We start from the raw sequence: 27,566 nt of genomic DNA, 5'->3' as shown, positions 1-27,566 counted from the left end.
ACTTATGCACATTTAGTTAATACATTTTTCTTTTTCAAGATAATGTAAGTTTTATTAATATCAGTCAATTACATCAACAAGACACAATTTTCTCTTAGGAGATAAAGCTAATTAGTGTATTCATGTACTTGCAACTTCTTTTCATAGTTGTTTATGTTCTTTAAAACAATATTATCATTTAGTCATATCCGGTAAGTAGCTTTTTTGGAGAAAATTAAAGGTCTAACTCGGTCGATACATGTATATAAATTCTTCTAAATGCATGTATATAATTTAATTATTTGGTACGAGCTACCGGTGAGTTGAGGAGGACGACAAAACGGCTGATATTAACTACGTCCATATGTGAAACGGTTGCCCCGCTCACATGCACGCATGCATTTATAGGAAGCCTCCGCAGCTCACGTGCACGTGTGCACTTGGCCATATTATTTTTTGTCGGCGAGGGCCTCAACTTTAGTTTTGACCTATTAAATTTCTATGCATACACTAAAATTTATTTTTTTTCCATAGAACTTCCTACCGCCATATATAAATATATACTAAAATTGTAAAACTTTATACTCCTATTTTTTAATTAAAAAATTCTTTTCGGGAACATTCTACACCAATAAAATCCCTCCTACTTCAAAACTTTTTAGTCCATGTTGTTTTCTTTTTCACAAAATATGAAATTTGGAGTTAAAAGTTATATTATATTGTGCTACAGCTATCAAATAAATAAACAAAATCAACATAAATTAAGATTGGAGAAACATACTCCCTCTGTCCCAAAAAGAAACCAATTCTCCGGTTTCCGTATCCATCCGTCTTATTTGAAAAATTTTCAGGAAATTAGAAAAAAATTAGTGACACGTAAAGTACTATTCATGATTTATCATCTAATAAAAACAAAAATATCAATCGCAAAAAAAATTTGAATAAGACAAAGAGTCAAAAATTATAGGTAAACAGTGAAAATTTGGTTTATTTTGGGACGGAGGGAGTAAGGCACAAGGGCTATTCATGTAGCTCATCTGACCCATATGGCTCATAACTTCTATCTATATAAATCCTGCTAAGTACATCTATGTAATTATTTAGTAAGTACGAGCTACTAATAAGTTAGGGAGGACGATATCAATTCTTCTAAATACATGTATTTAATTATTTAGTAAGTACGAGCTACTAGTAAGTTGAGGAGGACAACTAGACGACTAATATCTAAACTACGTCCGTACATGAAACGGTTGCCCAACTCACGCACACGCATGCATTGATAGGAAGCCTTAGCAGCTCACGTGCACGTGTGTACTTGGCCATATTAATTTTTGTCGGTGAGAGCCTTAACTTTAGTTTTTTGGTAAGTAGAATTTTATACCTATCAAATTTTTATTCATACACTAAATTTAATTTTTTGTGAAACTTCCTACCGACATATGTAAATGTCTACTTAAAATTGCAAAACTTTATACTTTGATTGATAAAAACTTTCTATTTGGAAACATTCTAGCTACCCTGAAAAAAACCCTCCAACTTCAAAACTTTTTAGTCCATGTTGTATTGTTTTTCATAAAATATGAAACTTAGAGTTAAAAGTTCTATTATATTGTGCTATATAACTATCAAATAAATAAACAAAATCATCGTAAATTAAGATTGGAGAAACATAAGGCACATGGGCTATTCATGTAGCTCATCTAACCCATATGGCTCACCAACCCGCCGAGAGAAGTGTGGAGCTGAGCGTCAATTAAGTGCAGAGTGCCATAGCATAGCATTTCTGGAAAGCAAAAGCAAACATCACTATAGTTTCTTATTCTTCTCTTATTCTTATATTTATCCTTATAAGCTAAAATTTAAATTTTAAAAATTAAATTCGGAGTTGATTATGGTTTTTTTTATCATCGTATTTATTTTTTAACATTTGGTTTTAGATCAACTAGAACATGTTTATAAAAAAATTACCTATTTTTATTAATTAATAAGCAGTTTCGCTTATACTTATAAACACAAAACAACGAGGCTTTTGAACCGAGATAGCGCGAGGCATGCAACCAGCCAGTAAATTAAACCCAAATCATTCTAGATATTGGCGATTGTGGGCTTCTGCTAGGCTGGAATTGAACTGTGAGCCATCAAAACAATATTTTGGATGAATTGCTGTAGTCACTAATAACGGCATGCATTTACCCACATAAATGGACGATTGAGGAAGCTTTTAACTTTTTGCCACTCTCAAAAATATCATCTAACATATGGCTAATGTCATTTTTAAGAGTTATAAAAAATTAATTATTCTACGATTTTGAGAGTTACTTCAGTATATGAATGTAAAGATTCCAAACCCATAGCTTCGTACTTTATATATATATATATACACGTGCCTCTCTCTCTGTATAATAAAATTTATTTTGGTCTGGTGCAGTGACACAATGCCTGCGTGGGATGAGATCGATATGCTCCGTTTCCCAATTTTTGCTTTTGGTCTCAACCGGCCAGACACCGTAGTCAACTTTCGCCTCATACTAGTAACGTATACGTACAGGATATGTCGACGTCAGACAATTATGCTACAGAGTTTACTACGTTCTTGCTTTTTATTTTTGTTTGGATAATTTGTTTTCCTAAAACTACGTTGTAAGTACGATCTATCCCGTTTTACAATTATAAGACTTTCTAATATTTCATATATTCATATGAATTAACTTAATAAATCTAAAGATACGAACAATGTACATTAATCAATAGTATCATATAATATATGAAACGGATGGAGTACATTCATTTTCTTATATGGAGATTTTCTTTCTAAAAATACGCATACTGTTGGGCAAGGGCAAAACTATATGGTATGGTAGGTATGTCTTGGCATACCGTGCACTTTTACAGATTGCAAACCGGTATATACACTACAGATTGTATTTAGGGATGATTTTAACTTAGTCCATGAATTTAAGCCTTAACATGTTGCTAGTGCATATATATTGAATCACATTGTTTATTCTATAATTATTACTGATTTGTTAAAGTGGATATACCAAATTGTATACAATTTTTTAGCGGGTATATCCTTATCTAAAATTCCCAAATTCGCCACTCGTGCTGGGTATATCATTGTTGTATCAGCTAAGAGAAATTTTAAAATGTTTTAGCTATGCCTAGATTCATCTACATATAAATATTATATATATATATAGATATATGCATATGTGTAAATTTATTAATGTACATATGGATGTATCTCTTTATTAACGCAGGAATTGGTTTATTTTAGGACGGAGGGTGTATCTCTTTATTTATCCACCTGTGCATATACTGAGACATTGATTACAGAAAACTCCAAATGTAACATGAGTTTTTTCATGTTAACTTACAAATGAAGGTCACAAAGAATCAAAGATAAATAGTTTTTTTTTTGGAAAAACATATTAGCACATCCTACTAAAACGATTGAACTATTTTTTAATTAACTATTTAAACTTCCACGTTAGTGAAGTGACAGTGCAGTCTGTGAGGGCGCGGGTTCGTGGCTTGGAGCAAATCGAACGGTTAAAAAAATATCGAAAGTTGCAGAAAAAAAACCGCCGACTGTAATCTAGCTAGCAATTCGAAAATGATTTTATTGTTAAAACATCAACTAATGATTTCCTTTTATATAGAGTATTTACCATATATAGGTCAGACGAGTTACAGCAAACAAAATTGCAGTTTTATAATTTGTCACTCCTTCAGTTCTTTGGTGGATGAACCTAATATATTGATCCAAAAACTAGTACTATATTATATGTATACGTGTGTATTACTGTGTTCATGCTTAATCAACTGATCAGACGATGTTTTCATGAACACTTGCGAGCAAGCTGAATCAAAGAATTGGCCTTCCTCTGTGCTCTGCTTGTGCCGTTCTTTGCGACGTCGGCGAGATGATCATGGAGACCAGAGCAGAGCGCGTGCGCCATGAGAGCATTGTTGGCCAAGCCTAGCTCGAGCAGAACCGAGAGCGCGCACTCCTTGTTCTTGGGAGTCCCATCCTTGATGATCCGCACAAGCATGTCGACGAAGTGGTCCGTCCCAACCTCGGCCCGGCACGTGGAGTGGGACGCCAGCAGGAGGAAGATGGAGAGCGCCTCGTCAACCATGGCGGCCTTGTTGTCGTCGAGCAGCTTGAGCAGTGCGGGCAGGATGCCTGCCTCGATGGCCCTCAGCTTGTTGGGGTTGTTGAGCATGAGGTTGAAGATGGCGGTGGAGGCGTCCTTCTTGCCTCTAATGGTGCCGTTCTGCAGGAGGTCGACCAGTGGAGCTATGCCGCCGAGGGCTCCGATGGCGACCTTGTTCTCGTCCACCATGGAGAGGCTGAACAGGGCCGCCGCCGAGTTCTCCTGGCCCTCCACGCTGCCGTTCCGGAGCACCTCGATGATGAAGGGGATGGCTCCGCCTTTGGCGATGAGGAGCTTGTTGCCCTCGTCGATGGAGAGGTTGAGCAGCGAGGTGACGGTGTTCTCCTGGATCTTCTTGTCCGGGTAAGGGAGGAGGCCGATGAGCGCCGGGATGCCGCCGCTGTCGGTGACGAGCAGCCTGTTCTCGGGGTTCTCCTTGGACAGCGTCCGGATCTTCTTGACGGCCTTGCGCTGCACGTCGAGGTGAGGCGACGAGAGGTCCTTCACCAGCGACGGGATGACCACCTTGGGATCCTCCGGCGGCTCGGGCGGCGGCGACTCCCCGATGAGCTGGATCTCCACCTTGTTCTTGTCGCACCATTGCATGATGAGGTTCTTGAGCGCGTAGTTTGGCGCCAGCGAGAGATGCGCCAGCGGCTGCTGCGTCTTGGGGCACGTCTTCTGCCCGGCGTCCAGCCATTTCTGGATGCTCCGGCGCTCGTAAGTCTGCAGAAATTCAGGATGAGATTATCGAATTGAAGAAGCTCATGCATGTCCTACCTCAGGATGCAGAGGACATGCTCGTTAAGTCTGCAGAAATTCAGGATGAGAGCGACTTGCCCGGCCAGTGGCGATGATGACGGGGTCCGTCATGATCTCGAGGGAGATGGGGCAGAGGAAGTCGTTGGGGATCACGAGGGAGGGGCACTTCTCCAGGTACTTGGGGATGGAGACCTCGCCGAGGATGTTCTTCTCGTCCACGCCGGCGATGGCCTTGAGGCGCTGGAGGAGGTCGACCATCTGGCTGGTGCTGTCGGCGCGCTCGCTGCTGTTGATGAGCTTCTTGATGGCCATGGTCTCGGCGCGGAGGTCGGCGAGGCTCTGCAGCTCCAGCCTCTTGGCCAGCCTCTCCAGGATGGGGCGGTCGGCGTTGTTGCCGTCGTGCTCCTGGCTCTGCAGGATCACCATCAGGTCCATGGCCAGCTCCATGTCCTGCGTGTCCGTCCGCTTCTTGCTCCGCTTCAGCTGCGTGTTGATGAGCTCCACCTGCTCCTTCACCTCGTCGGAGACGCCCAGGTCGGCGTAGGGCATGCCGTCGAGCGCCGTGTTGATCTTCTCGTAGACGGCGCGGAACCTGCCCATGACGGCCTCGCTCTCGAGGGTGAGGTAGATCTTGCTGCCGTCGTGGCAGCAGCGGAGGAGGCGGCGGGCGGCCTGGAAGGCGCGGCCGAGGAGGGCCAGGCGGTGGTAGGCGTCGTCGGAGAGGGGAGGGGCGGACTCGCGGAGCTCCTGGACGAGGGGGAGGAGCAGCTGCAGCCAGCGGAGGAGGTTGAAGCACTCCTTGCGCTGCGACTGCCGGAACTCCTGGAACGCGCGCGCCGAGTTCGCCGTCGCCAGCAGCTCATCCAGCAGGTCCCCGTCGGACAGCTGCCGCCCCGACGGCTCCGCCTCCGCCACGCCCGTCCGCAGCATCGCTTGATCGATGGCCAATCCAACCCCAATCCCAGCTGGATTTGATTGACGACGACCACCACCACCACCACCGCTCCAACTTCGATCCGCATGCAGCTGCTTGCTACGTTAATTGCCGGCTTCACCTCAATTCTAGGATCGGAGACATGCATGCATGCATGCTTCCTTCCTCAAATTACCAAATTTCTGCTGCCACTTCATTTCAACATAATCTAGTAATTTTTTTTTAGTATACTCCACTCCATATTGTTGGGAATCCATTTCATTAGGTTTGTGATAAAGTACTTTTTTTAAGTATAAAACATTTTAGCGTACAATATTGGTAATTCCAAATTAATATATAGAGACTAGATATACCAAAGGTACATTACATGCTACCAGAAAATACGGCCCGTTACCTTCCTAAAGATAATAAAATTGTCCGTAAATATTTCTTTGGAATAGCGCCATGACATTTCGATCTGGGCTAAACTCTGACCAACGATTGCAGGGAGAATATTGTTTGGGTGAATTAGTGTAACAGTACGTACGTGTAGCCTGAACTTTTACTGTGCTTCCTGGTAGTAGCTTCTTCTGTGCCTAGGAAAACAAAGGCCTTGTTTAGTTCACAATTTTTTTTCCAAAAATATCAAATCAAATTTTTAGACATTTAAATAAAGCATTAAATATAGATGAATCAAAAAACTAATTACACAGTTATAGAAGAGATCTTGAGACGAATCTTTTGAGCCTAGGTAGTCCATGATTAGCCATAAGTGCTACAGTAACCAACATGTGCTAATGACGGATTAATTAGGCTCAAAAGATTCGTCTCGCGGTTTCTTGGCTAGCCGTGAAATTCGTTTTTTCATTCGTGTCCGAAAACCTCTTCCAACATTCGGTCAAACATTTGATGTGACACTGCTCCCAAAAATTTTCACAATCCAAACACCCCCAAAATAAAATTGGTGGAGACATAACGGTAAAGTATGGGGATCGACTGGGCTGGACCATGTCCATCCATGTGGCCCAAAAAGCAACGGCAAACCAACGTGCATTATTAAACCATCAGCAGGAAAGGGACGGTATAATATCCATGAAACATTCATTCATTCCACAATTTGCTTATGATTTGTCCCTACTTTTCCACAAGTTTTACTTCGACCTGTGGCTGTGGATAACAAAAGATCTTGGCCCACATCCTTTATACTACCTCCGTCCTATAATAACTTCATTTTTCGTTTTTTCGTGTTCAACGTTTGAAAAATTTATACAAAAATTTAAAAAATTAGTCACGTAATAAAGTACTATCATATTTTATCATCTAGTAAGAAAAAATATTAATCGTAAAAAATTTTAAATAAGACAAAGAGTCAAAACATTGTATAAAAAACTAAAAAATAATCATATTTCGAGACGAAGATAGTAGATGCCACTCTCTTTCTCCATGACAAATGGGTCCGGCCAGTCCACCTTAAGTCTTTTTCTTTATGTAGATTATTATGACACCACACCTTCTTCCTCCGATATTGACATATAATTAGCTCCTCAGCATGTTATTGCAAGTTTGAAAGTTTGAAGGAGAAAGTTTCGACGGTTTGAGTTAAAAGTTTGATATCATAAGTAGGAACTTGTATATATTTGAGTAGAAAATTTGGAAATCGGATAGTTTTGGCTTGAAAGTTCAAAATTTTGGGCATAAAGTTGTTGAGGTTCTGGTTGAAGTTTCATATTTTAAATTGAATGTTTCATGAGTCAAGTTGAAAGGTTTAGGCTATATGTTAAATTTTCAATAAAAAAAAGTTTGCAATCCGAGTTGTAATTCGGATTAGCTCCAACAACTTGCTCTAGCATCATTGGAAACGAGAAGGAAAAACATGTCTCCCCTCTCTTTAGAGTTAGGAGTTAGGAGGGACTTGTTCATGGCACGTGAATATGTACCTATTAGAAATCCTCTTTTAGGGTTAGATAGACTCTACCTTTGAACATGCTCTCATACTAGCACAATTCGAAAGACAATAGTGTCTATAATATTCACCGATGTTGTCACACAAAGAAAGTATTAGTTCTGCCCCAAAATAAAAGGTATGTATTAGTTTTCCAAGATTTGGTTTCCTATTGTGGTTAGGCCCATTAAGACTGGACAATCTCATATTAAACAAAATGAAAAATATCCAACTATGGTTTAACCCATCCTGGATGGTATATATTAAACAAAATAAAATATTCCCTTGTATTGTTTAGACCATTAATAGCCAACCACCTCATATAAAAAAATGAAATAACAATTCCAGCTATGGTTTCACCCATTAACAAAATAAAATAAAATAGTCTTCTATTAATTTAAAATACTAAAATATAACATTTTCTCCTTTCCCAAGTGACCCATGGCAACCAACATCATTTTCGTCGATTCTGCTTGATTCACTTTCCTAGTTGTCGACCAAGACTCTTCCATCTACCCACTTTATTATTCTGAGCAAATTCTACCGCCACCATCACCACTATTCTTGCGGGTTTCGCTAGAATTGGTTGTCTTCTTAGCCGTCATCGTTATCCATCATATCAATCAATATCAAAATACCCTAGCTAGCTGTGGAGGTGACCATACCAACCATCGTCTTTGTTGCGGTTTCCACTAGATTTGGTGGTTTTCCTAGCCGTTGACCCGGGTCTTTTCATCATCCCTCTTTATTTGTTCTTACGAGAAAATTCTACCCTCCCCCCAACCACCACCGTTGTTGTTGTTGTTGTTGTTGTTGATTTTACAAGACTTGGTGGTATTCTTAACCATCAACCATGTGCTTGTATGGGTAAATTGTTCCACCACATATCAATCGAGAGGTGCGAAGGTGCCCATGCTAACCACCGTCGTTGTTGCTAAATCCACTAGATCTAGTGGCTTTTCTAGCTGTTTAGCACCCATACATGTGTCACCGCCACATCAATCAATGGCAACAAGGAAGAGGCGGCTGCAACAATCATCTATTCGTATAGGTAAATTACTCCAGCTCCATATCAATCAAGAGGTATGAAGATGGCCATGCAACTACTGCTGTTGTTGTTGAATCCCCTAGATCTGGTGGCTTTCCTAGCTCTTTACGACTCCTACATGTGTCACCACCACATCAATCTATGTAAACAAGGGGGAGGTGGTTGCAACAATCATCACTATCATCGTTTCTAGATTTGCTTGATCAGGGGGGCACTCTATAGTGAAATACACCGACGCCATGAAGAATCAATGCCGTTGAAAGAAGCCACAGCCACATTATGGAGATGACTACCCCGGAGAAGATGATTCCATCAATGGTAGTTTAGTACAGGCCTGTGTAGCACTAATGTTTACTATGACATGTACGATGGTGAGCGCTCAAATCATGACATCCTCGTCACCTCAAAGGGGATAGATGTGAAGGTATGTCCTTTTTTTTAGATAATGCAGGCACCTCTATTGATTACTGAACATCAGAACGAAGCATCTCCCGAATACATTCCGAAGTCTCATTATGATAGATATTATAGACAAAGTGTTCAGAGCAATGAGCTAAGGTGTGTGCCTCTACATTACATAACCGACCGACATGGATAAAATAACAGGCATTCATCTCGGCGCTGATCTTCTTGATGTCTTCGACCAAACATCCCACCCATGACCAATCTCACAAAGATGTCCGATGTTTTTGGATGACAGACAAACAGTCTGAAGGTATGCCATTAAAACAATTGTTGCTCCACTCAACAGGTTGGTCATTCTATTTCTTGATATTTTTTTGTTGGACGTGATTACGTGAAGTTGATACTTGCCCTAGCTTAATTTATTTATAATAAACTTTTTTGTGCAAACTCTTCCCTGTTGGAATTGTTAGCATTGGCATTTTAGAGCTTAAGAAATGTATAGTGTTATCATTTGTCATGTCCTTGTCATTTTTTTTTTCAAATTGTATTCACAGCCTTATGCGCTTGAGACTTTGTAATAATTGTTTGTGGCTTTTGTTGAAACAAATGTCGTGATTCCCATTATCCTAAAAAATGAAACGCTTAGTTAACACTGCTCATGCCCTAGCTTTGTGAAGTTATAGCAACCATCTAGGTTAATCTAGTGAAAAAAGTTACTTATTCCATTTTTAAATGTGTGACTTGGTTGTTGGCTAGATCATTCGTGTTATTTGAAAAATAGTGCATATGTGTAAAGATATATCATACTTAAAGCACCTTCCATAATAAACAAATCAGAAGAAAACAGATGTTGGTCAAATTTCATGTTTAAAATTAAACATCTTTGTGCATTTAAACACAAAGGTAGTGAAAGAATCGTTTGCTGCAAAACGAAAAAAATATATGGACAAGCCAAGATTTATGGGGAATTATAAAAGTTAATACCATGATTTTAGTTGTACAATAGATTAACCAAGGCCATGAGCTTGTACTGCTGTAGGTAGTTTCCATTTGCAAAAACGAATGTATTGCACTTCGAATCAAGCAAATATTTGTGAATAAATACTTCACAGGCCAGGGTCCCCTGTGACAGTATGGCGCATTTAGAGAATTCCCAAAACGAGTGACTAAAAATAGCCTCTACTCCTTGTTAATACCAGTATAGTAGTATATAGAGTATTATTAAAAATTACTAAATAAAAGGCTTTTGGTTGGAGATGAGGAAGGAAGAGAACAGCTGCTACTGCTATTTTTGAAAGCAAAGCTCACATGTGGGCATCGGGGGGTAGCCGTTAAGGCCTCCCCACCACTCCTCCGCCGCGGGATGAAGATCGGACGACGGGGATCCCACGACCGTTGCGTTTAAACGCGAGAGACAGGGGGCGGCCGCCCGCTTCGCCCTTGCCTTTTCGGCCAAATTACGCCTCCTACCTCTCCTTTTTTATCTCTCCCCTGTCTCCCCCCTCCTCCCCCTCCTCGTCTCTCCGCCTCCGCTCCAACCACCACCGGCGGCAGCAGCACCAGCTCGCTCCTCCTCCTCCTCCTCCTTGGGCAGCTGGTAGAACAGAGAGAGGAGCGAGAGTGACAGGGACGTGGCCAATCTTCCTTCCTCTCTCGTCTCCGCCCCGAACGAACTAGATCGAGTAAGGCTTCTTCTTCTTCTTCTTCCTGCGGTGTGTCAGATGGATGGATGGATGCGTTCTTGATGGCGTAAGGCTTTCGCTACACGTTTCTTGATGCGGGTTTTCCAGTTTTGATTGGCTCCCTGAGCTCGATTTTCTTTGGATCTCCGCTTACATGGAGGAATTCAGGGAAAATATTTTAGTTAGATGGGATGAAAGCGAGGAGTTGGTCTGGTGGGATTGTTGCAAAAGATTTCATCTTTCGTGCTTCCGATGGGTTCTTCCGCCTCGGTTTCTACCAAGATTCCACAGGAAAGACGACTCCGGTTCTTGGGGGAGCTTCTTTTCCTGGACAGCGTTTCTGAAACTATATTCCTTTTTGTGCGTGTTTTTCTTTTTCTTGGTGTGTAATTTCTTCGCTCTTTCCCCTCCGATGAGAGAATTGAAGCACAGCAAGTCTTCTGAGTTGGAATTCGGAGGGTTTTCATCTATTTCTTTTCCTGGTATCTGCCATTTTTGAGTTCCTGTGTTGTATCGTTGTCAAAACTGGAATTTTTAAGGCGTCGAACGAAACACCACGAGCGATTCAAACAATAATGTCTTGCCATTTGTAGATCCGTGTGCCTCATAATGATACCTGCTCATATCACTGCTTGTTTCTTCAATTTCTGACACGGTGTTTGAGTTCTGACAAAATTTCGGTTTGTTTTTTCTACAGTAGAACGTCAGCGATGGAGAACATGAGATCTGAAAACTACAACCAAGGTACCAAGTTTGTCCTCATCTGGAATTTAGTCTACTGCTTTGCAGGCTAGTTTTCTGCTCTAACATATAATTTGTGGACGAAGGTGTTTCAATGGCGGGCGTCAAGCACGCGCCGGAGATGGCAAACAACAACCGGAGGGCCCTGCGGGACATCAAGAACATCATCGGGGCACCTCACCAGCACATGGCTGTGAGCAAGAGGGGTTTGCAAGAGTAAATCCACTGAACTTTGTCAAACTCTGAATTCTAATCTGCTTTTTACAGGATATCTAATGGGTTTGAATTTCTTTCCATAATTCAGTAAACCTGCTGCCGTGGATCCCAAGAACCAAGCTGGATTAGCTGGACACCGTCCTGTTACGAGGTTCGACCTGTTCTTGCCACTTACCTTCTGTACTGAATTAAGCGAAATATTTTGTGAAAATGTTTGCTTTTTTGACAGGAAATTTGCTGCAACACTGGCAAACCAACCTTCGAGTGCTCCTCTGGTAATTTACTCATGAAAGCCATTAAAATTGTTGCTATTTTAATACCGCTGCTGTCTTAATATGTCAACTTACCCATCATATACCCAATGATTTACTAATTGCTCTTTGCGTTTGCTGTCGTTGTGAGATGCTCTGTGAATGTGTGTTTCTATTTGATTCTGCACATAGGAGCTCGAAATGGCAAAATTGAGGTTGTAAATGCGATATTAATTGCTTATGCACTGCATCTTCTAATTTAAATGAGTGATCCAGAATCTAGTTCAAATGGTACCGCTATAGAACTTGAAAATTTGACCCTTCCCCCCTGTCCATAATTAACATGTAGAGCTGCATGTTTACGAGGCATGTTATTTAACAATACAACAATTCTGTGAGTTTCTTTGAACAAATAACAGTAGTCAAGTGGTCAACTCATGAAGTTGTTCTTATTGTGCAGGCACCCATTGGAAGTGAGAGGCAAAAAAGAAATGTAGATGCCGCTTTTCATGGTCCTGCAGATATGGAATGCACCAAGGTCATATCTGATGATTTGCCATTGCCAATGATGTCTGAGATGGACGAAGTGGTAAGGGACATGATACACATATACTTGGAACGCATTCATTACCAATTAACGTTTTTTAGGATTCGTCACTAATCATCATTCAAATTTGTCATTTCAGATGAGTTCTGAACTGAAAGAAATTGAGATGGAAGACATTGAGGAGGCAGCACCTGATATTGACAGCTGTGATGCAAATAATTCTCTTGCAGTAGTTGAATATGTTGATGAAATTTACAGCTTCTACAGGAGGAGCGAGGTAACTTTTGTGGAACCTGGATAGGTTGTTTTAATGTGTTACCAAATTGTGAACCTGGGTAATCTCATTGTATATTCTGTGTGCACAGGGGTTGAGCTGTGTCTCTCCTAGTTACATGTTGAGCCAAACTGACATAAATGAGAAGATGCGTGGCATTCTCATCGATTGGCTGATAGAGGTAAGCATGAGCATTTTATTTAAGCAAATTCTGTGCTGTGGTATTCTTCATGATGTGGTTTGGAAATTCTCAGTTTCTGACGCTAGCTTGTACAATGCAGGTGCACTACAAGTTAGAGCTATTGGATGAGACCCTTTTCCTTACTGTGAATATCATAGACCGATTCTTGGCTCGTGAAAATGTGGTGCGAAAGAAGCTTCAGTTGGTCGGTGTGACTGCCATGTTGCTCGCCTGCAAGTACGAAGAAGTGAGCGTTCCTGTAGTGGAGGATCTTATCCTGATCTGTGATCGCGCCTACACAAGAGCAGATATTCTTGAAATGGTAAGAACGAATAGTACTATCTTCAGAGAAGTAACAGTGTCATTTATATTCAGAGCAGATATTTCTGTTATGAACAAGCTAAACTACTTCAGAGAAGTGAAAGTGTCATTTATATTTATGCAGGAGAGGATGATTGTGAACACCCTTCAGTTCGATATGTCAGTTCCAACTCCATACTGTTTCATGAGAAGGTTCCTTAAGGCTGCAGAATCTGACAAGAAGGTAAGACAACACGCTGTTTCATCCATCTTGTAATGCTTAATGATCTTTGATGGTATGAGTGCATTCTCTGACCCCAAGTGCTCACTATCTACTGAAACAGCTCGAGCTCATGTCATTCTTCATAATTGAGCTGAGCCTTGTCGAGTATGAGATGCTCAAATTCCGGCCGTCGATGCTGGCGGCTGCTGCCATCTACACTGCCCAGTGCACCATCAATGGGTTCAAGTCCTGGAACAAATGCTGTGAGCTGCATACAAAATACTCTGAAGAACAGCTGATGTATTATAACTATCCCCCTAGTCTTACATTTCAGTATCATGTTAACTGAACTTGTGCTGTTGTACTCACAGTTGAGGTTAACTTTGCCTTGCAGGGAGTGCTCTAAGATGATGGTTGAACTCCACCAAAAAGCAGGCCATGGGAAGCTTACTGGGGTTCATAGGAAGTACAGCACATTTAGGTATGGCTGCGCTGCAAAATTGGAGCCAGCCGTCTTCTTGCTGAAGAGCGTGGCACTGTAAAACTGATTGGCTAGTTATACACACTCTGACTACTTCCATGGAGAGAAAGGGAATGAGAGGTGTATATATAGAGGCCTGCTTTGATGAAATTACAGAGATGAGATCTGCATATATGCAACATCTGTTGCAAGGTTATTTGATGGGTCGGGTTGGCGCAATGTGTGCCTTTACTTTCAATAACTTTAACATCAATGATACATTGATCTGCGTTTGGGTGTTTTAGGTTGATTCCAATTGAATCTGTTGGAACTTGATTTTATGTTGTATCTAAGAGAATTCTTCATTTATTCTGTGGTACCTGCAATTTGACAATAAACATCAATTGAATTTCCTGTTCAATCATCTTGAGTCCCTCTACTGTGGTTGGTGGCATCTTGCATGCTTTCAGTTATGTTTTATGAGCGAATTTCTCTTTGTGCCAGTTTGTTACAGAAGTTCAATTTTGAACTCTTGTGCCCAAAATTTGCTTTGCCTTTTGGCTGGATAATGGCAGCTTGAGGATGAAGCAGCCAACCAGGCATGGGCAAATGCCACTGATGCTCAGACTAAGCTTTGTACTTAAAATGATGGGGATACTTTTCATGATTCGGCGTTGACACCTCAGGCCTGTTTAGTTTGTTGTGAATATTGGCAATGCTAAAATTTTGGTAGATAACAAACTAAACTAAACTAAACCCCAACATCACAATGTTACCAACATTTGTTCATTGTAGAAAGTTTTATTCATAAAACCATATCAAAAATTGATAAGTTATCAGACTAAACACAACCTATAAATCTTGACATTTGATAAATTTTTTGGTGTACCAAATTTTGGTTTTACCAATAGAGAATGGTTTATTTAGGCAACCGAGTGACCATGCCCGTCATACCTGAACATTTCTAGACAATCGAAACCTAGAACAGTAACTTAAGCAGTCGATTCCTTCTAAAATGAAGCTATTTCTACGTCACCATTTGTCCAAATCGAAACTATTTATTCACGTACTTATCATTTCAACTAATCAACCATTCTCTATTTATTTTTTCCACCTAATATCTTCTCAACTGATCACAAACATTTTTTAATCATTATAAAAAACTTTCTTAATTTCATACTCATCTTTAGAAATGGTTTAAAGTCTAAAGGTCTGACCAACCAAAAAAGGTAGGAAACCATATCGTAGAAGCACTTTAATTCTGCAAAAAAAAAAAACTTACCGAACTTTTGTCTCTGACGTTGTTGACTTTTTTTATACATGTTTAACTATTCGTTTTATTTTTTTTTAAATATGTAAAGCTATGTATGTGTAAAAGTATATTTAATAATAAACATTTATTTAGTAATATATATATATAAACATTTATTTGTAAATTATTTTTATAAATATCCATAAAACAATCACTCCCTTTACGAAGTATCTGATTAACATGAGAGTGATATTTTAAGTTAGCGGCGTAAGAGCTGAATATGTTCAGCATACATATATGCACCTCTTGTATATAACTAAATTAAATTAAATCCGTAACATCGATAAACAATCAAACTGAATGAATAAATCTGATCAAATTTATTTTGAACGTCAATATAAGACGCAAAATAAAAAAAAAAGTTACAGACAGTCTTAGAGATAACTGGAGAGTTCTGGAACAAGACCATCAGATTAAGAAAGAACGAAAGGAAGCAAATTTGTTTAAGAAAAAGGGAAAAACACGGCACGATCTAATAAAACAATACTGTACATCAGATTAGTCGCCGTCCGGTCCGGCGTCTCCCCACGTCTCGCCAGGCAAGCGTCGCGTCGGAGCTCCGCCACGGCGAGCGCCGGCGAGACGGGCGCCGGAGGGAGTGGCCGACGTTGACTCTGGGTGAACGGCACCGCCCGCTGGCTCCGGAAGAAACGACTCCAACCGCCGCCGGTCAGGAATTATTCTCTTCTGTATTCTGAACTAACCTTTTTTTTTTCCTGACCCTTTTGTCTCCTATTTTCAGTTTCTGGTTTCCAATATTCTTCTTAATCATTTCCTCTTAAAATGTTCCAATTCTATATATTCAACTGATTTGTTGGAATTTTATTTTGTATTTTGCTTCTAAAATATGTCCCCCCCCCTATGATTTTAATTTCTTCCCCCTTCACCTTTTTAAACATTCAATTTTTATTTGCAGGAAGCACTGCGCAGGAGCTCGTGAGTTGGAGGTATTTTTCACCTTGTGAGTTCGCAATAATATCCTACTATGTAAAATTATTTCGGCTCCAGACACAAACAATCCTAATAGAGATTAGCTAAAAGAAGGGAAAGGAAAGAAAGTTGGGTAGAGACCTAGATAAGCAAGAAAAGAAAATAGAAAAAAGAGACAAGATAGGATGACGATGGACCCAGATCAGCATAGACTCCACGATCTTGGAAGCATGTGCTGATGAGATTTCTCAGGTTCAATTTCTCGTCGCAAATCGCCGTCCCCTCTCTCTGTCTCTGCTAACTATGATTCTACTCCACCACTCACCCTTCTAATCTGACAAACAATGATCTAATCTTTTCTCCACATGCAACTGCCCATACTTTGATCGTTTGATTCTTCGGCCTGCGTGGCTAATCTTTCAATCTCGTCTTTTATTCCCCTCCCCTCATCATACATTGGCTTCCTGCGGCACAGATCCGATTCTCCAGGTTTGTGTTCTTTCAGGCCGTACTCTCTACCTTTCTCCCATTTCCCCTCGTCGATTCGTTGTGCCTCCTTGGGCGGATTCTCTATTTTGCTCCTCAGCGGCTCACTCTACAGGGTATTAGCAGTAGAAGAGATCGGTTTTATATGGGAATTTGGCTGAAATTTGTTTTCTTTTTTATGTGTTTCTGATTCGTGGATATTCTTTCGATGAACCTCCCTTGCCCCAACAATTGGAATTGATTAGAAAGCCACGGTTTTGTTTTGCTTAATTTATGAGCTTCGTTTTTCTTCCAGACTTAAATTCCACCGGTCCTTTCTACGGAGGATATGTCCTAGCTGGTCCTTCTGATCTGATATTTGCCCATAACAAATTTCATCTTTTTGTATTTGCAGGTGAATACCACCGTGCATTTGGTGGAACAACAGAAAGCTACTACCTTTTGGTGGCTGCCTGCTCAAAAAGGACTCCAGTATCAGTTGGGGCCTGTGAATTATGGTACTTTATAAACCATATTGTGGATCAGGAGGAGGCTGTGAATGTATAGGTGGCTCAAACTGTGCCATGCTTTGAGTAGAATTGTAAAGAGAGGGCAATGGAATTGGCAGAGCAACTATACTCAGTTTTCAGGGGCTATGCACCGCCTGTTTGGGCTTCAATCATCGCTGGAATTTTTGTCACCGTCTCACTTTCTTTATCTCTGTTCTTGCTGTTCAATCATCTGTCAGCCTACAAAAACCCAGAGGTTTCAATCAGCACTTACAATTTGAAACAATGTAAATATTTGATGGAGCTGTATTTGACTTGCTATTAAACTCATTGATGCCATATTTGCGTTCTTTCTTCAGGAGCAGAAGTTTCTTGTTGGTGTTATTCTCATGGTCCCTTGCTATGCGGTTGAGTCGGTAAGGTGCTATGCTATGTCTTTTTTAAGATTACATTGACAATGCTGGATGAGACATTTTTTACTCTGGCAATAACTTCTTATGATTATTGCCCCAGTACATATCATTGGTGAATCCATCAATTAGTGTTGATATTGAGATTCTGCGAGATGGCTACGAGGCATTTGCTATGTACTGTTTTGGGCGGTATCTAGTTGCTTGCTTAGGTATTCCTTTTTCAAGTAATTTCCATTCCAACTGTTATTATGATTACGTTAGTCCTTATATGTAATCTTTTCATTGCTAGGTGGGGAAGATAGGACGATTGAATTTCTGAAGAAGGAGGGCAGTTCAGGTTCTGATGTACCACTTTTGGACCATGAAACTGGACAACGATTTGTCAACCATCCTTTTCCAATGAATTACATGTTGAAACCATGGCCTCTAGGAGAATGGTTTTATTTGGTTATTAAGTTCGGGCTTGTTCAATATGTATGTGGCTATTATCTCCTGTTCATTTTAATTTTGAAATATGTGATGGAAATTCAAACTATTGCATTCTCCTGTTCCTGTGACAGGTGATCATAAAGACAATCTGTGCTATTCTTGCTGTGATTCTTGAATCCTTTGGAGTGTACTGTGAAGGAGAGTTTAAATGGAACTGTGGGTAAGAGGCATAATTTTCTCTTTTATGCTACATTTGCTAGTTTGCTACTACCTTCATTTCATATTGTAAGAACTTCTAGAAAGTCTTACATTATGAAACGGAGGGAGTACCATACAACGTTTGTCTTCACAGCTCCTTAATCCTGTTGAAATTGTGTTGTTTTGTTCTAGCTTATGTTTTATTGGGGTGCTGGCGTGCCCGGCCTCTGTATGTGTCATAATTTCTTTCTTCTTAATGAAATGACATGCAAACCTTTTGTGTGTTCTCCCAAAACAAACTATGGGTATGCTTGCATCTTTCATTAGTGATATATCACTTCCTGCCTCCTAGGGATCACATGCCCTGACTCCATACCTGTTACTCAATTTCAACTGGTGAGTTCAAGCAACATTTATTTGTTAAATTCTGCAGTTATATGTTTCACAGACAATTATATGATTGCCTTGAATAGCCTTTTTATCTGGCATTAGGTGTTCTATCTCATTAAATTATTTTCACAGGCTTCACACATGACTTTCACACCATAGGAAATATGTCCATACATAACTCACCCTATGCACTAAGACTGCAAATTTCTGAAACCACTGTCTCGGTGGACAAATGACATGCTAACATTGGTGAACTAGTTCATGCATCTAGTGCTATAATCATGAAGCAGTTAGAAAACGGTGTTTCCCATTTTTTTGGATTGATATTCAATAAAATACTAGTTTGCTGATGCTGAACTAATGAATTATCTACCAGGTACTCTTACACCGCTGTGGCTCTTAATTTTAGTCAGTCATGGGCCTTGTATTGTCTGGTTCAGTTCTATGCTGCCATAAAGGATGAGCTAGCCCATATAAAGCCTCTTGCGAAGTTTCTGACATTCAAGTCGATTGTCTTCTTAACATGGTGGCAAGGTATCGTGATTGCATTGCTGTACAATTGGGGCTTGCTAAGAGGTCCTATTGCTCAAGAGTTGCAGTTCAAGTCCAGTATTCAGGACTTCATTATCTGCATAGAGGTGATCAATTCCTATTTTATCATGGCAACAAAGGATTGTTGTTTATTGATGCTCATGTTTTTAATGTCCATTTGAAATAAACTCTTAACTGTTATTTTATCATCCAATACAGATGGGCGTGGCTTCTATTGTCCACCTGTATGTTTTCCCTGCCAAGCCATATGAGCTGATGGGTGATCGTTTCATCGGAGGGGTTTCAGTTCTTGGAGACTATGCTTCAGTTGACTGTCCTCTAGATCCAGATGAAGTTAAGGATAGTGAGCGCCCAACCAAGGTTAGGCTTTCCCAGCCACCTGATCGTGTCAGATGCTCCACTGCCATAAAAGAAAGTGTTCGTGATGTCGTACTTGGAGGAGGCGAATATGTAAGATAAAGACGCTTGTTGCTGTCTCACTTCATCAATTTTACTTAAAAGTATGCTTCTTGTTGAAACATTGACTGAATCTTGCAGATTGTGAATGACTTGAAGTTCACCGTTAATCATGCTGTGGAACCAATCAATGAAAAGCTGCACAAGATATCCCAGAACATCAAAAAGCACGAGAAAGAAAAGAAGAAAACAAATGATGATAGCTGCATAAATTCGCATCAAACCTTGACCAGAGTAATTAGCGGTATTGACGATCCACTCCTGAATGGGAGCTTAAGTGATAATAGTTGTCAGAAGAAAGCACGGAAGCATCGCCGGAAATCTGGGTACACAAGCGCAGAGAGTGGAGGAGAGAGTAGCGATCATGGATTAGGTGGGTATGAAATCCGAGGGCATAGATGGATTACCAGGGAGTAATTGCATCTTTGTCTCCAGCGAGAATTTTGCCCTGAATCTTCCTTGGCTGCTAAAATTCAGTAACCAGGAAAATAGATGACAAAACTCAGATTTAGGTTCAGACCTATAGGATCTCTCTATGATGACACTGCAATGCTGCAAATTGAGCTAGCAGACGGTGTCCGGGTTATTCATGCCTTGTAAAGGACAGACTTTTCCACGAAAGTATATAAGATTCTGAATTGAGGAAGAAATGTCTTGCAAGGTTTAGTCTTGGTGCTTGCCTGTTGCTGCTATATATTGTTCATTCTTTCGTTCTTAATATAAAGGAGAGCGTCCTTTTACTTACCTAACATTGGATGAATTATTTGGACCGTAGGTTTGTTTATGTCATAATCCAATCATTGAGATATAACACCATTTGGGTTTGGTTGAGTTGAGTTGCGTCAGATCAGATGATGACAGGATGATAGCTGCTCTGAACTTGCAAATGCTGTAACATCAATTTTAACACTACCCATATATTTGAAGTGGCTACTACTTGTTTCATTGCAAAGTTTCAAGCACTACATACGGAGTACGCGTAAAGCGTGCAAGTGATTACCCTCCAACGATGCTATGAGTCACGAAGAACAAGATCAGATGGAGAGCATTACGATCACGCCACTGAACTGCACACAAAATCCAACCGTGTCTAGATGCTTAGATAGACGTGAGAGTTTGCATCTAGCAACGAATACGTTTTTCACTTGTTAAACAAACTACTGTATACCTGTTTTGTTGCTTTTAGAAAAAGGACACGTAAATACACATGTTGACAGAAAGCAAAGCTGCTTTTACCTTGTAGTATGCATCTGCTCTGCCGACACCTATGAATAGCAGCAAACAAGCAAGCTCAGCGGATGAACAAGCAACGATGTCAGCACACAAATCTTTTGTTTACTTTACTTTACTTTTGTGTTTATATTTTCATTGAAGGAAAAAAAAAAAAAGAAGAAGAAGAGGAGAGGCACGTGAAGGCCCATAGCCAATTGGCCTAAAGGGTCTTGGGCTCTCCCTGGCCGTCCACGTGGCACCAGGGTGGCCCACAGATCCGTCCACGTCACCGCTTTGGCTTGTCCATTTCTACTCCTACTGGAGAAGCGCAGAGGAGGAGAAGAGGACGAAAAATATCACGCCGCCGGCGCTGCCGCCCTCCGCTCCGCCGCTATAAATCGCCGCCGATTTCAAAGCCTCCGGAAATGGGACTCGCCTCCACCGCCACCGCCACCCGCCGCAATGCTGTGCCTCACTTCCTCCTCCGCCGTCCCGCGCTTGCCCTCTCCCGCTGATCGGGCGGGGCCGGGAATCACGGTCTGTTGCTCTGATTCGTTTACTATTTTGTGATATAGCTTTTTCCCCTTTCTGCTTCCTGCGGTTGGTTTCTTGACGGTGGTGGTGGTGGTGGTATTCTCTCTCTCCGCAGGGTGGGGCTGGCAATGTTCGCCTGAGCGTGCTATCTGCTGCGGCGCGTCGGTCGTGGCCTGCCAAGGTAACATTTTTTTTAATTTTCTTTTTTACTTACATAGGTTTGGAGATAAGGAAGGAGCGTATTGTTGATGGATACGGAATTTGATGCTCGTCATTGTGAGAAAAGGTTGGATTTTTGTTGATTGGAATGCTGTATTGGGTTCAGCGGCGGTACCGCGAGGCCGATGGACAGATGGATGTGGCTAGGCTGCACCCTCGTCCCTAGCCTGAGGACACATTGGCCTTTTTAATTTCGTTGTTGAATGTTGAGAGTGATAATTGAGGGCCGAACCTCTACTAGAACCCTAGCGCGTGCGGCGGCTGAGCAGGGTCAGCTTGCTTTAATCTTGATTTGTCCCCTCCTTTTTATTTGATTTTTCGATTTGTGAATATGGATAGAAAGGAGAAGGAAAAGGCGTCAGCATCCGCATCTCAAAGTAGTAATATGTGCCCTCATTGGCCATAAAGGATTTTGGTTAAATTTATTCTGTGTTTTTGTTTGCAGTAGATCTTGTTTTCGACCAGCTTTACTAGATAAAACAGTTTAGCAACTGGTTATCACAATGCAATATAAAATATAAGTGATGGAAGACGCTTCAACTGAATCTAATTATTGCCCATACTTTTAAAGGTCAAGACCAATTTCTCAGTTCCTGTGACTGTGCAACAAAGCACAACTATGGTGACTGTTGAGGAGGATGTCGACCACCTTCCTATATACGATCTGGACCCAAAGCTGGAGGGATTCAAGGATCACTTCAACTATAGGATGAAAAGATACCTCGACCAGAAATGTTTGATTGAAAAACATGAGGGGGGCCTTGAAGAATTTTCTAAAGGTTAAGTTCAGTGCTTGAATTTAATGCTTGTCTTTGTAGTGCCTGCAGAACAAATTCAATACTTGTTCATACAATAGCTAGCGTGCTACTTTCTTTGCGTCATGTAACTCTGATGTGGTTCTGTCATTCCATGTTTTGTAGGTTATTTGAAGTTTGGGATTAATACAGTTGGTGATGCAACTATATATCGTGAATGGGCACCTGCTGCACAGTAAGTTCTAATGTTGTCATCCAGCTACCCGGCACTTGCTAATGTTTGTATATTGTATGGAATATGGATCGCCGTTGAAGTTGTTTATGAACTACTTGTCACTTTTGTTTGCAATGCCATGCCTTGTCTGGTAATAGCAGCTAGCAGAAAAATAGTTCTACAACATTAAAATCAGTGCCGGTAACAAAGATGTACATTGCAGCATGTGGGGTAGAACACAATGCCCTGAAGAGAGAAAATTATGTTCTCTGTGTCTGATTGTGGTTGGTTCTGAACTTGTGAAGTTGTGATGACTCAATTATCACTTTTGTTAAGATACTTACAAGTATTTGCGATGTTTAATGCATTTAACTTGGAGGTTTTTGCTTAATGGATGTAGAGAAGCACAGCTCATTGGTGATTTCAATAACTGGAATGGTGCAAAACACAAAATGCAGAAGGATAAATTTGGCATTTGGTCAATCAAGATTTCACATGTCAATGGGAAACCTGCCATCCCTCACAATTCCAAGGTTAAATTTCACTTTAGGCATGCGGGTGGAGCATGGATTGATCGGATTCCTGCATGGATTCGTTATGCAACTTTTGATGCCTCTAAATTTGGAGCTCCTTATGATGGTGTACACTGGGATCCTCCATCCTGTGAAAGGTCCTCTACTTCTAGTGCCTTGAACTACATTTTAAAGCATTAAATATGTGGGAAACATAAACACACAAAGATTTGCTGACATGATCATTGCTGATGTTTATCTTGCAGGTATGTGTTTAAACATCCTAGACCTCCAAAGCCTGATTCTCCACGCATCTATGAGGCTCATGTGGGGATGAGTGGTGAAAAGCCGCAAGTAAGCACATATAGAGAATTTGCAGACAATGTGTTACCACGCATACGGGCAAATAACTACAACACAGTTCAGTTGATGGCAATTATGGAACATTCCTACTATGCTTCTTTTGGGTATCATGTGACAAATTTTTTTGCAGTCAGCAGCAGATCAGGAACACCAGAGGATCTGAAATATCTTGTTGACAAGGCACATAGTTTAGGATTGCGAGTTCTGATGGATGTTGTCCATAGCCATGCAAGTAATAATGTGACTGATGGTCTCAATGGCTATGATGTTGGACAAAACACCCAGGAGTCTTATTTCCACACAGGAGATAGGGGCTACCATAAACTCTGGGATAGTCGTCTGTTCAACTATGCCAATTGGGAGGTCTTAAGATTTCTTCTTTCTAATTTGAGATATTGGATGGATGAATTCATGTTTGATGGCTTCCGATTTGACGGGGTTACGTCAATGCTATACCATCACCATGGTATCAATATGGCATTTACTGGAAACTACAAGGAGTATTTCAGTTTGGATACTGATGTAGATGCAGTTGTTTACATGATGCTCGCAAACCATTTAATGCACAAACTCTTGCCAGAAGCAACTGTTATCGCTGAAGATGTTTCAGGCATGCCAGTGCTTTGTCGTCCAGTTGATGAAGGTGGAGTAGGTTTTGACTTCCGCCTGGCAATGGCCATTCCTGATAGATGGATTGACTATTTGAAGAACAAAGAGGACTGCAAATGGTCAATGGGTGAAATAGTGCAAACTTTGACTAACAGGAGATATACAGAAAAATGCATTGCGTATGCTGAGAGCCATGATCAGGTATATTATTGTGGAAGTTCACTTATTGGTAGCTAAATCAACACATAGCTGATTGCTTTGAGTTACTTAGATATTGCATAGGTTGTCAAATTGCTACTTCATATCCAACAGTTAGTTGCTACATGCTTATCCAACTGTTAATTTCACACACTTTTCAGTCCATCGTTGGTGACAAGACTATAGCATTTCTCCTGATGGACAAGGAAATGTACACTGGCATGTCAGACTTGCAGCCTGCTTCACCTACCATTGATCGTGGCATTGCACTCCAAAAGGTTACTTTTTCCCTAAACTGATGTTGATTTCATGGCACTAATTCAAGGTTATTGCAGTATTCTCCATATATTTACTAAGATTTCTCGTTATTGTTTGAATACAGTGTGCCCTGATCCTATAATATTTTTTGGCTACTTGTGCTTCAAATATTTCAGATGATTCACTTCATCACGATGGCCCTTGGAGGTGATGGCTACTTAAATTTTATGGGTAACGAGGTAACATCTTAGTGATATGTTGAAAGTTGTTTCCTGTTAATGTGTTTCTTGAAATGTTTAGTTCCTTCCTATTCTTCTTTCTCTGTGGGGGTTGAATGGGGTGCATAATGAGTTAGCCTGCTTTTTCTTAGGATACCCAAGTATTGACAGCTAATTTATAATTGCCAATAATGGTGCTGGTAGTTAATCTGAGTTCTCATTAACGGCCTGAAAAATTTTATACTGTTATTTTCTCGAGTGGCACAAACATGATAGAGTTGTAATTTTCATGTCTTTATGCTACATATAAAATGAGTTCCTTTGCATGAAATAGGCTGTATGTACTGTAACCATAGTTGTTGCCTCTGGGAGTTCTTATATCTCTTTTCTAACTCATAGTGATTCCTCAATTTCCTTTTAGTTTGGCCATCCAGAATGGATTGACTTTCCAAGAGAAGGCAACAAGTGGAGCTATGATAAATGCAGACGCCAGTGGAGCCTTGTTGACACTGATCACCTTCGGTACAAGGTTATGCATAAGCATATCCATATAATTTTATAGATATATATCTATGGTAGGACCTTTTGGTTGTTTGCCATCATTTGGTTCAAATGTTCAGCTTGGCATTTACAGTGGGTTCCTATCTTTGGAATCAGGTTCAGATGTCCCAAGGAACACATTATTTCAGTCCTTTCCTATTAGTATAGAAAATTACCTTGGTAACCTACTGTTTCATTGGTTTTCACACATCACTAATGTAATGGGCATGTATTTTCCATTCATAACTCAGCATGGCATTTTCCAAAATTTATTCTAAGATAAAGGAAAAGTTTAGGAGCTTGTCCTTTTGTTCAAATGAACTTCTTTCTCTGCATCAAACAATTTATCCTTTATGAAGTTTTCGTATTTTTCTCCAGCATTTTCTGCATTCAAGCTTGCAATTGGTCTCACCTAACATATCTACATTTGCAATTGCACCAATGTTGAACAGTACATGAACGCGTTTGATCAAGCAATGAATGCACTCGATGAGAATTTTTCCTTCCTATCATCATCAAAGCAGATAGTCAGCGACATGAATGAGAAAGAAAAGGTAATGACAATAGTAACTTTAGTATGGCACTTGTTGCTTGTATGTTCTATGTATTCAAATGAGGTGAGTTGTGCAGGAAAGCACAACGTGAAATTCTACTTATGTGATGAGAACAATTAACTCTTAAAATACAACTGTGCAGTTAACTCCAAATTTCTTTTCAGGTTATCGTCTTTGAACGTGGAGGTTTGGTTTTTGTTTTCAATTTTCATCCCAAAAAGACTTATCAGGGGTAACTAATTTATTTCAAGCTTTGCCTTTTGAAAAATACTCTGTTCAGTGCTTAATATAATCTCTACTTGCAACATGTGCAGTTACAAAGTCGGATGTGACTTACCGGGGAAGTACAGAGTAGCTCTGGACTCTGATGCTTTGGTCTTTGGTGGCCATGGAAGAGTAAGCAGTGATGGCAGTTTGTTTTGCACTATCTCTTCTACATTACACATGCTAAGGAAGGAAGCACCAAAGTTGCATCATATAATCTTATTTGCCAAACTGATCTTGTTGCACCACAGGTTGGCCATGATGTGGATCACTTCACATCTCCTGAAGGAGTACCAGGAGTACCAGAAACAAATTTCAACAACCGCCCTAACTCATTCAAAGTCCTTTCTCCTCCCCGTACTTGTGTGGTAAAGTTGATTCACTGAATTTTTCGCAACTAATGAATCACAAACAACTGCAATGTGGCCTCACAAAATGCCTCGCTATCAGGCTTACTATCGCGTTGATGAAGATTGTCAAGAGCTCGGGAGGGCAGGAGCAGCTGCTTCTGGGAAGATTGTTACGGAGTATATCGATGTCGACGTTGCTGAGGTCAAAAGGCCTACTACGAAGGAGGGTGATGAAGCAACAGATGGGGAGACTATCTATGGTGGCGGGAAGGGTTCCTGGAAGGATGATTCTGGGAAGAAAGGGATGAAGTTTGTGTTTCGGTCTTCTGAGGAAGACTGCAAATGAAGCACCGGATTTCTTGATCAGGTGGCTTGCCTTGGACTTGTTTGTGGTTCTTTGGCTGTTGTTATCTGCCTATGGATGACATGAAACTTCATGTATAGTTATCCAGAAAGGAAGAATAAGCAGTGATGATGTGACCTTACACCTGATCTGCATAGTGAATGTTAGGATAATAGCCAGCTCTGGCTGTGTGCACAATATAAAAAATAAAGCTTCAAGCTTTCATCCAGAATAAAACTTATGTTCCTTCGTCATCTCATCTTCCTGTAAGATGATGGATGGATACATTGATATGCAGAGATTTCTGTTACACATATATTAGAAGTGCTACTAACTGAAGAACTGAGGAATGTTCAGGTTCAACCCTGTTTATTTTCCTCAGATCTCAGAGCAGACTTGCTTTTAGCTTGGAGAGCACTCACTCTTGACTCAGGTGTGTGTGTCATGGTGTCACTGCGATGACTGACACACATATGTGACATCTTGTTATGCCTCTTTTTTTCTCCGGTTTACGTGTCAGCTAACGACCTCCTCTTCCAGGTCTTGTTCCTCCACAAAGAAAAGTGCCATCATCATTCGCTGCACTGACGCACCAGCATATCTGCTCACACACACTCTCACGCACTCACATCACAACACTCAAAAACTACTACTACCACAGCCCCATATCAGAGTCAGTGCACAA

The 27,566-nt window shown here is 40.7% G+C and overlaps 4 protein-coding genes across 9 annotated transcripts; 3 read left to right on the top strand and 1 right to left on the bottom strand.

Annotated features, from left to right (window-relative positions):
- Window positions 1-3,587: 3,587 nt before the first annotated feature.
- Window positions 3,588-5,898, bottom strand: LOC102700071 (U-box domain-containing protein 15-like). The gene is made up of 2 exons (XM_040525394.1): window positions 4,980-5,898; window positions 3,588-4,865 (listed from the first exon to the last, which is right to left on the bottom strand). The coding sequence occupies exons 1-2, from the start codon at window positions 5,829-5,831 to the stop codon at window positions 3,822-3,824; spliced, it is 1,896 nt and encodes a 631-aa protein (XP_040381328.1). The 5' UTR covers window positions 5,832-5,898; the 3' UTR covers window positions 3,588-3,821.
- Window positions 5,899-10,747: 4,849 nt separating this feature from the next.
- Window positions 10,748-14,509, top strand: LOC102703590 (cyclin-B2-2). The gene is made up of 12 exons (XM_006656450.3): window positions 10,748-10,891; window positions 11,589-11,635; window positions 11,719-11,848; window positions 11,937-11,999; window positions 12,078-12,123; window positions 12,560-12,688; window positions 12,786-12,923; window positions 13,012-13,101; window positions 13,202-13,423; window positions 13,547-13,645; window positions 13,746-13,924; window positions 14,019-14,509. Exons 2-12 carry the CDS (start codon window positions 11,602-11,604, stop codon window positions 14,164-14,166), a joined length of 1,278 nt encoding a protein of 425 aa, XP_006656513.1. The 5' UTR covers window positions 10,748-10,891; window positions 11,589-11,601; the 3' UTR covers window positions 14,167-14,509.
- A 1,389-nt stretch (window positions 14,510-15,898) lies between these two features.
- Window positions 15,899-20,384, top strand: LOC102703129 (protein LAZ1). 6 transcript variants are annotated; one of them, XM_015838720.2, is made up of 10 exons: window positions 15,899-16,065; window positions 16,313-16,343; window positions 17,207-17,556; window positions 17,660-17,716; window positions 17,814-17,922; window positions 18,003-18,187; window positions 18,274-18,362; window positions 19,107-19,368; window positions 19,481-19,732; window positions 19,820-20,384. In XM_015838720.2, the coding sequence occupies exons 3-10, from the start codon at window positions 17,407-17,409 to the stop codon at window positions 20,153-20,155; spliced, it is 1,440 nt and encodes a 479-aa protein (XP_015694206.1). In that variant the 5' UTR covers window positions 15,899-16,065; window positions 16,313-16,343; window positions 17,207-17,406; the 3' UTR covers window positions 20,156-20,384. The 6 variants fall into 6 exon arrangements, with proteins under 6 accessions (XP_015694206.1, XP_015694207.1, XP_015694203.1 ...); XM_015838721.2 differs by having other exon boundaries at window positions 16,313-16,357; XM_015838717.2 differs by lacking the exons at window positions 15,899-16,065; window positions 16,313-16,343 and adding exons at window positions 16,374-16,578; window positions 16,802-16,815.
- An 891-nt stretch (window positions 20,385-21,275) lies between these two features.
- Window positions 21,276-27,113, top strand: LOC102702855 (1,4-alpha-glucan-branching enzyme, chloroplastic/amyloplastic). The gene is made up of 14 exons (XM_006656447.3): window positions 21,276-21,487; window positions 21,600-21,665; window positions 22,275-22,482; window positions 22,624-22,693; window positions 23,073-23,342; window positions 23,451-24,357; window positions 24,516-24,632; window positions 24,789-24,851; window positions 25,252-25,359; window positions 25,823-25,924; window positions 26,089-26,156; window positions 26,239-26,320; window positions 26,440-26,556; window positions 26,639-27,113. The coding sequence occupies exons 1-14, from the start codon at window positions 21,413-21,415 to the stop codon at window positions 26,882-26,884; spliced, it is 2,499 nt and encodes an 832-aa protein (XP_006656510.2). The 5' UTR covers window positions 21,276-21,412; the 3' UTR covers window positions 26,885-27,113.
- Window positions 27,114-27,566: the final 453 nt, after the last annotated feature.

The sequence above is a fragment of the Oryza brachyantha genome, chromosome 6 (assembly GCF_000231095.2).
Source record: "Oryza brachyantha chromosome 6, ObraRS2, whole genome shotgun sequence".
Taxonomy (NCBI): Eukaryota; Viridiplantae; Streptophyta; class Magnoliopsida; order Poales; family Poaceae; genus Oryza; species Oryza brachyantha.
This window is presented reverse-complemented; position numbering and strand designations above follow the sequence as displayed.

Bases quoted from the DNA above. Each gene is read 5' to 3' on its own strand.
- LOC102700071 (XM_040525394.1), bottom strand. From the start codon at position 5,831: ATGCTGCGGACGGGCGTGGCGGAGGCGGAGCCGTCGGGGCGGCAGCTG. The intron at 4,866-4,979 runs GCAAGTCGCTCT...GAATTTCTGCAG, and splicing joins TCATCATCGCCACTGGCCGG to ACTTACGAGCGCCGGAGCAT.
- LOC102702855 (XM_006656447.3), top strand. From the start codon at position 21,413: ATGCTGTGCCTCACTTCCTCCTCCGCCGTCCCGCGCTTGCCCTCTCCC. The intron at 25,360-25,822 runs GTTATGCATAAG...AATGTTGAACAG, and splicing joins CTGATCACCTTCGGTACAAG to TACATGAACGCGTTTGATCA. The intron at 26,157-26,238 runs GTAACTAATTTA...CAACATGTGCAG, and splicing joins CCCAAAAAGACTTATCAGGG to TTACAAAGTCGGATGTGACT.
- LOC102703590 (XM_006656450.3), top strand. From the start codon at position 11,602: ATGGAGAACATGAGATCTGAAAACTACAACCAAG. The intron at 13,102-13,201 runs GTAAGCATGAGC...TGTACAATGCAG, and splicing joins TCATCGATTGGCTGATAGAG to GTGCACTACAAGTTAGAGCT. The intron at 13,424-13,546 runs GTAAGAACGAAT...ATATTTATGCAG, and splicing joins GAGCAGATATTCTTGAAATG to GAGAGGATGATTGTGAACAC.
- LOC102703129 (XM_015838720.2), top strand. From the start codon at position 17,407: ATGGAATTGGCAGAGCAACTATACTCAGTTTTCAGGGGCTATGCACCG. The intron at 17,557-17,659 runs GTTTCAATCAGC...TTCTTTCTTCAG, and splicing joins CAGCCTACAAAAACCCAGAG to GAGCAGAAGTTTCTTGTTGG. The intron at 19,369-19,480 runs GTGATCAATTCC...CATCCAATACAG, and splicing joins ACTTCATTATCTGCATAGAG to ATGGGCGTGGCTTCTATTGT.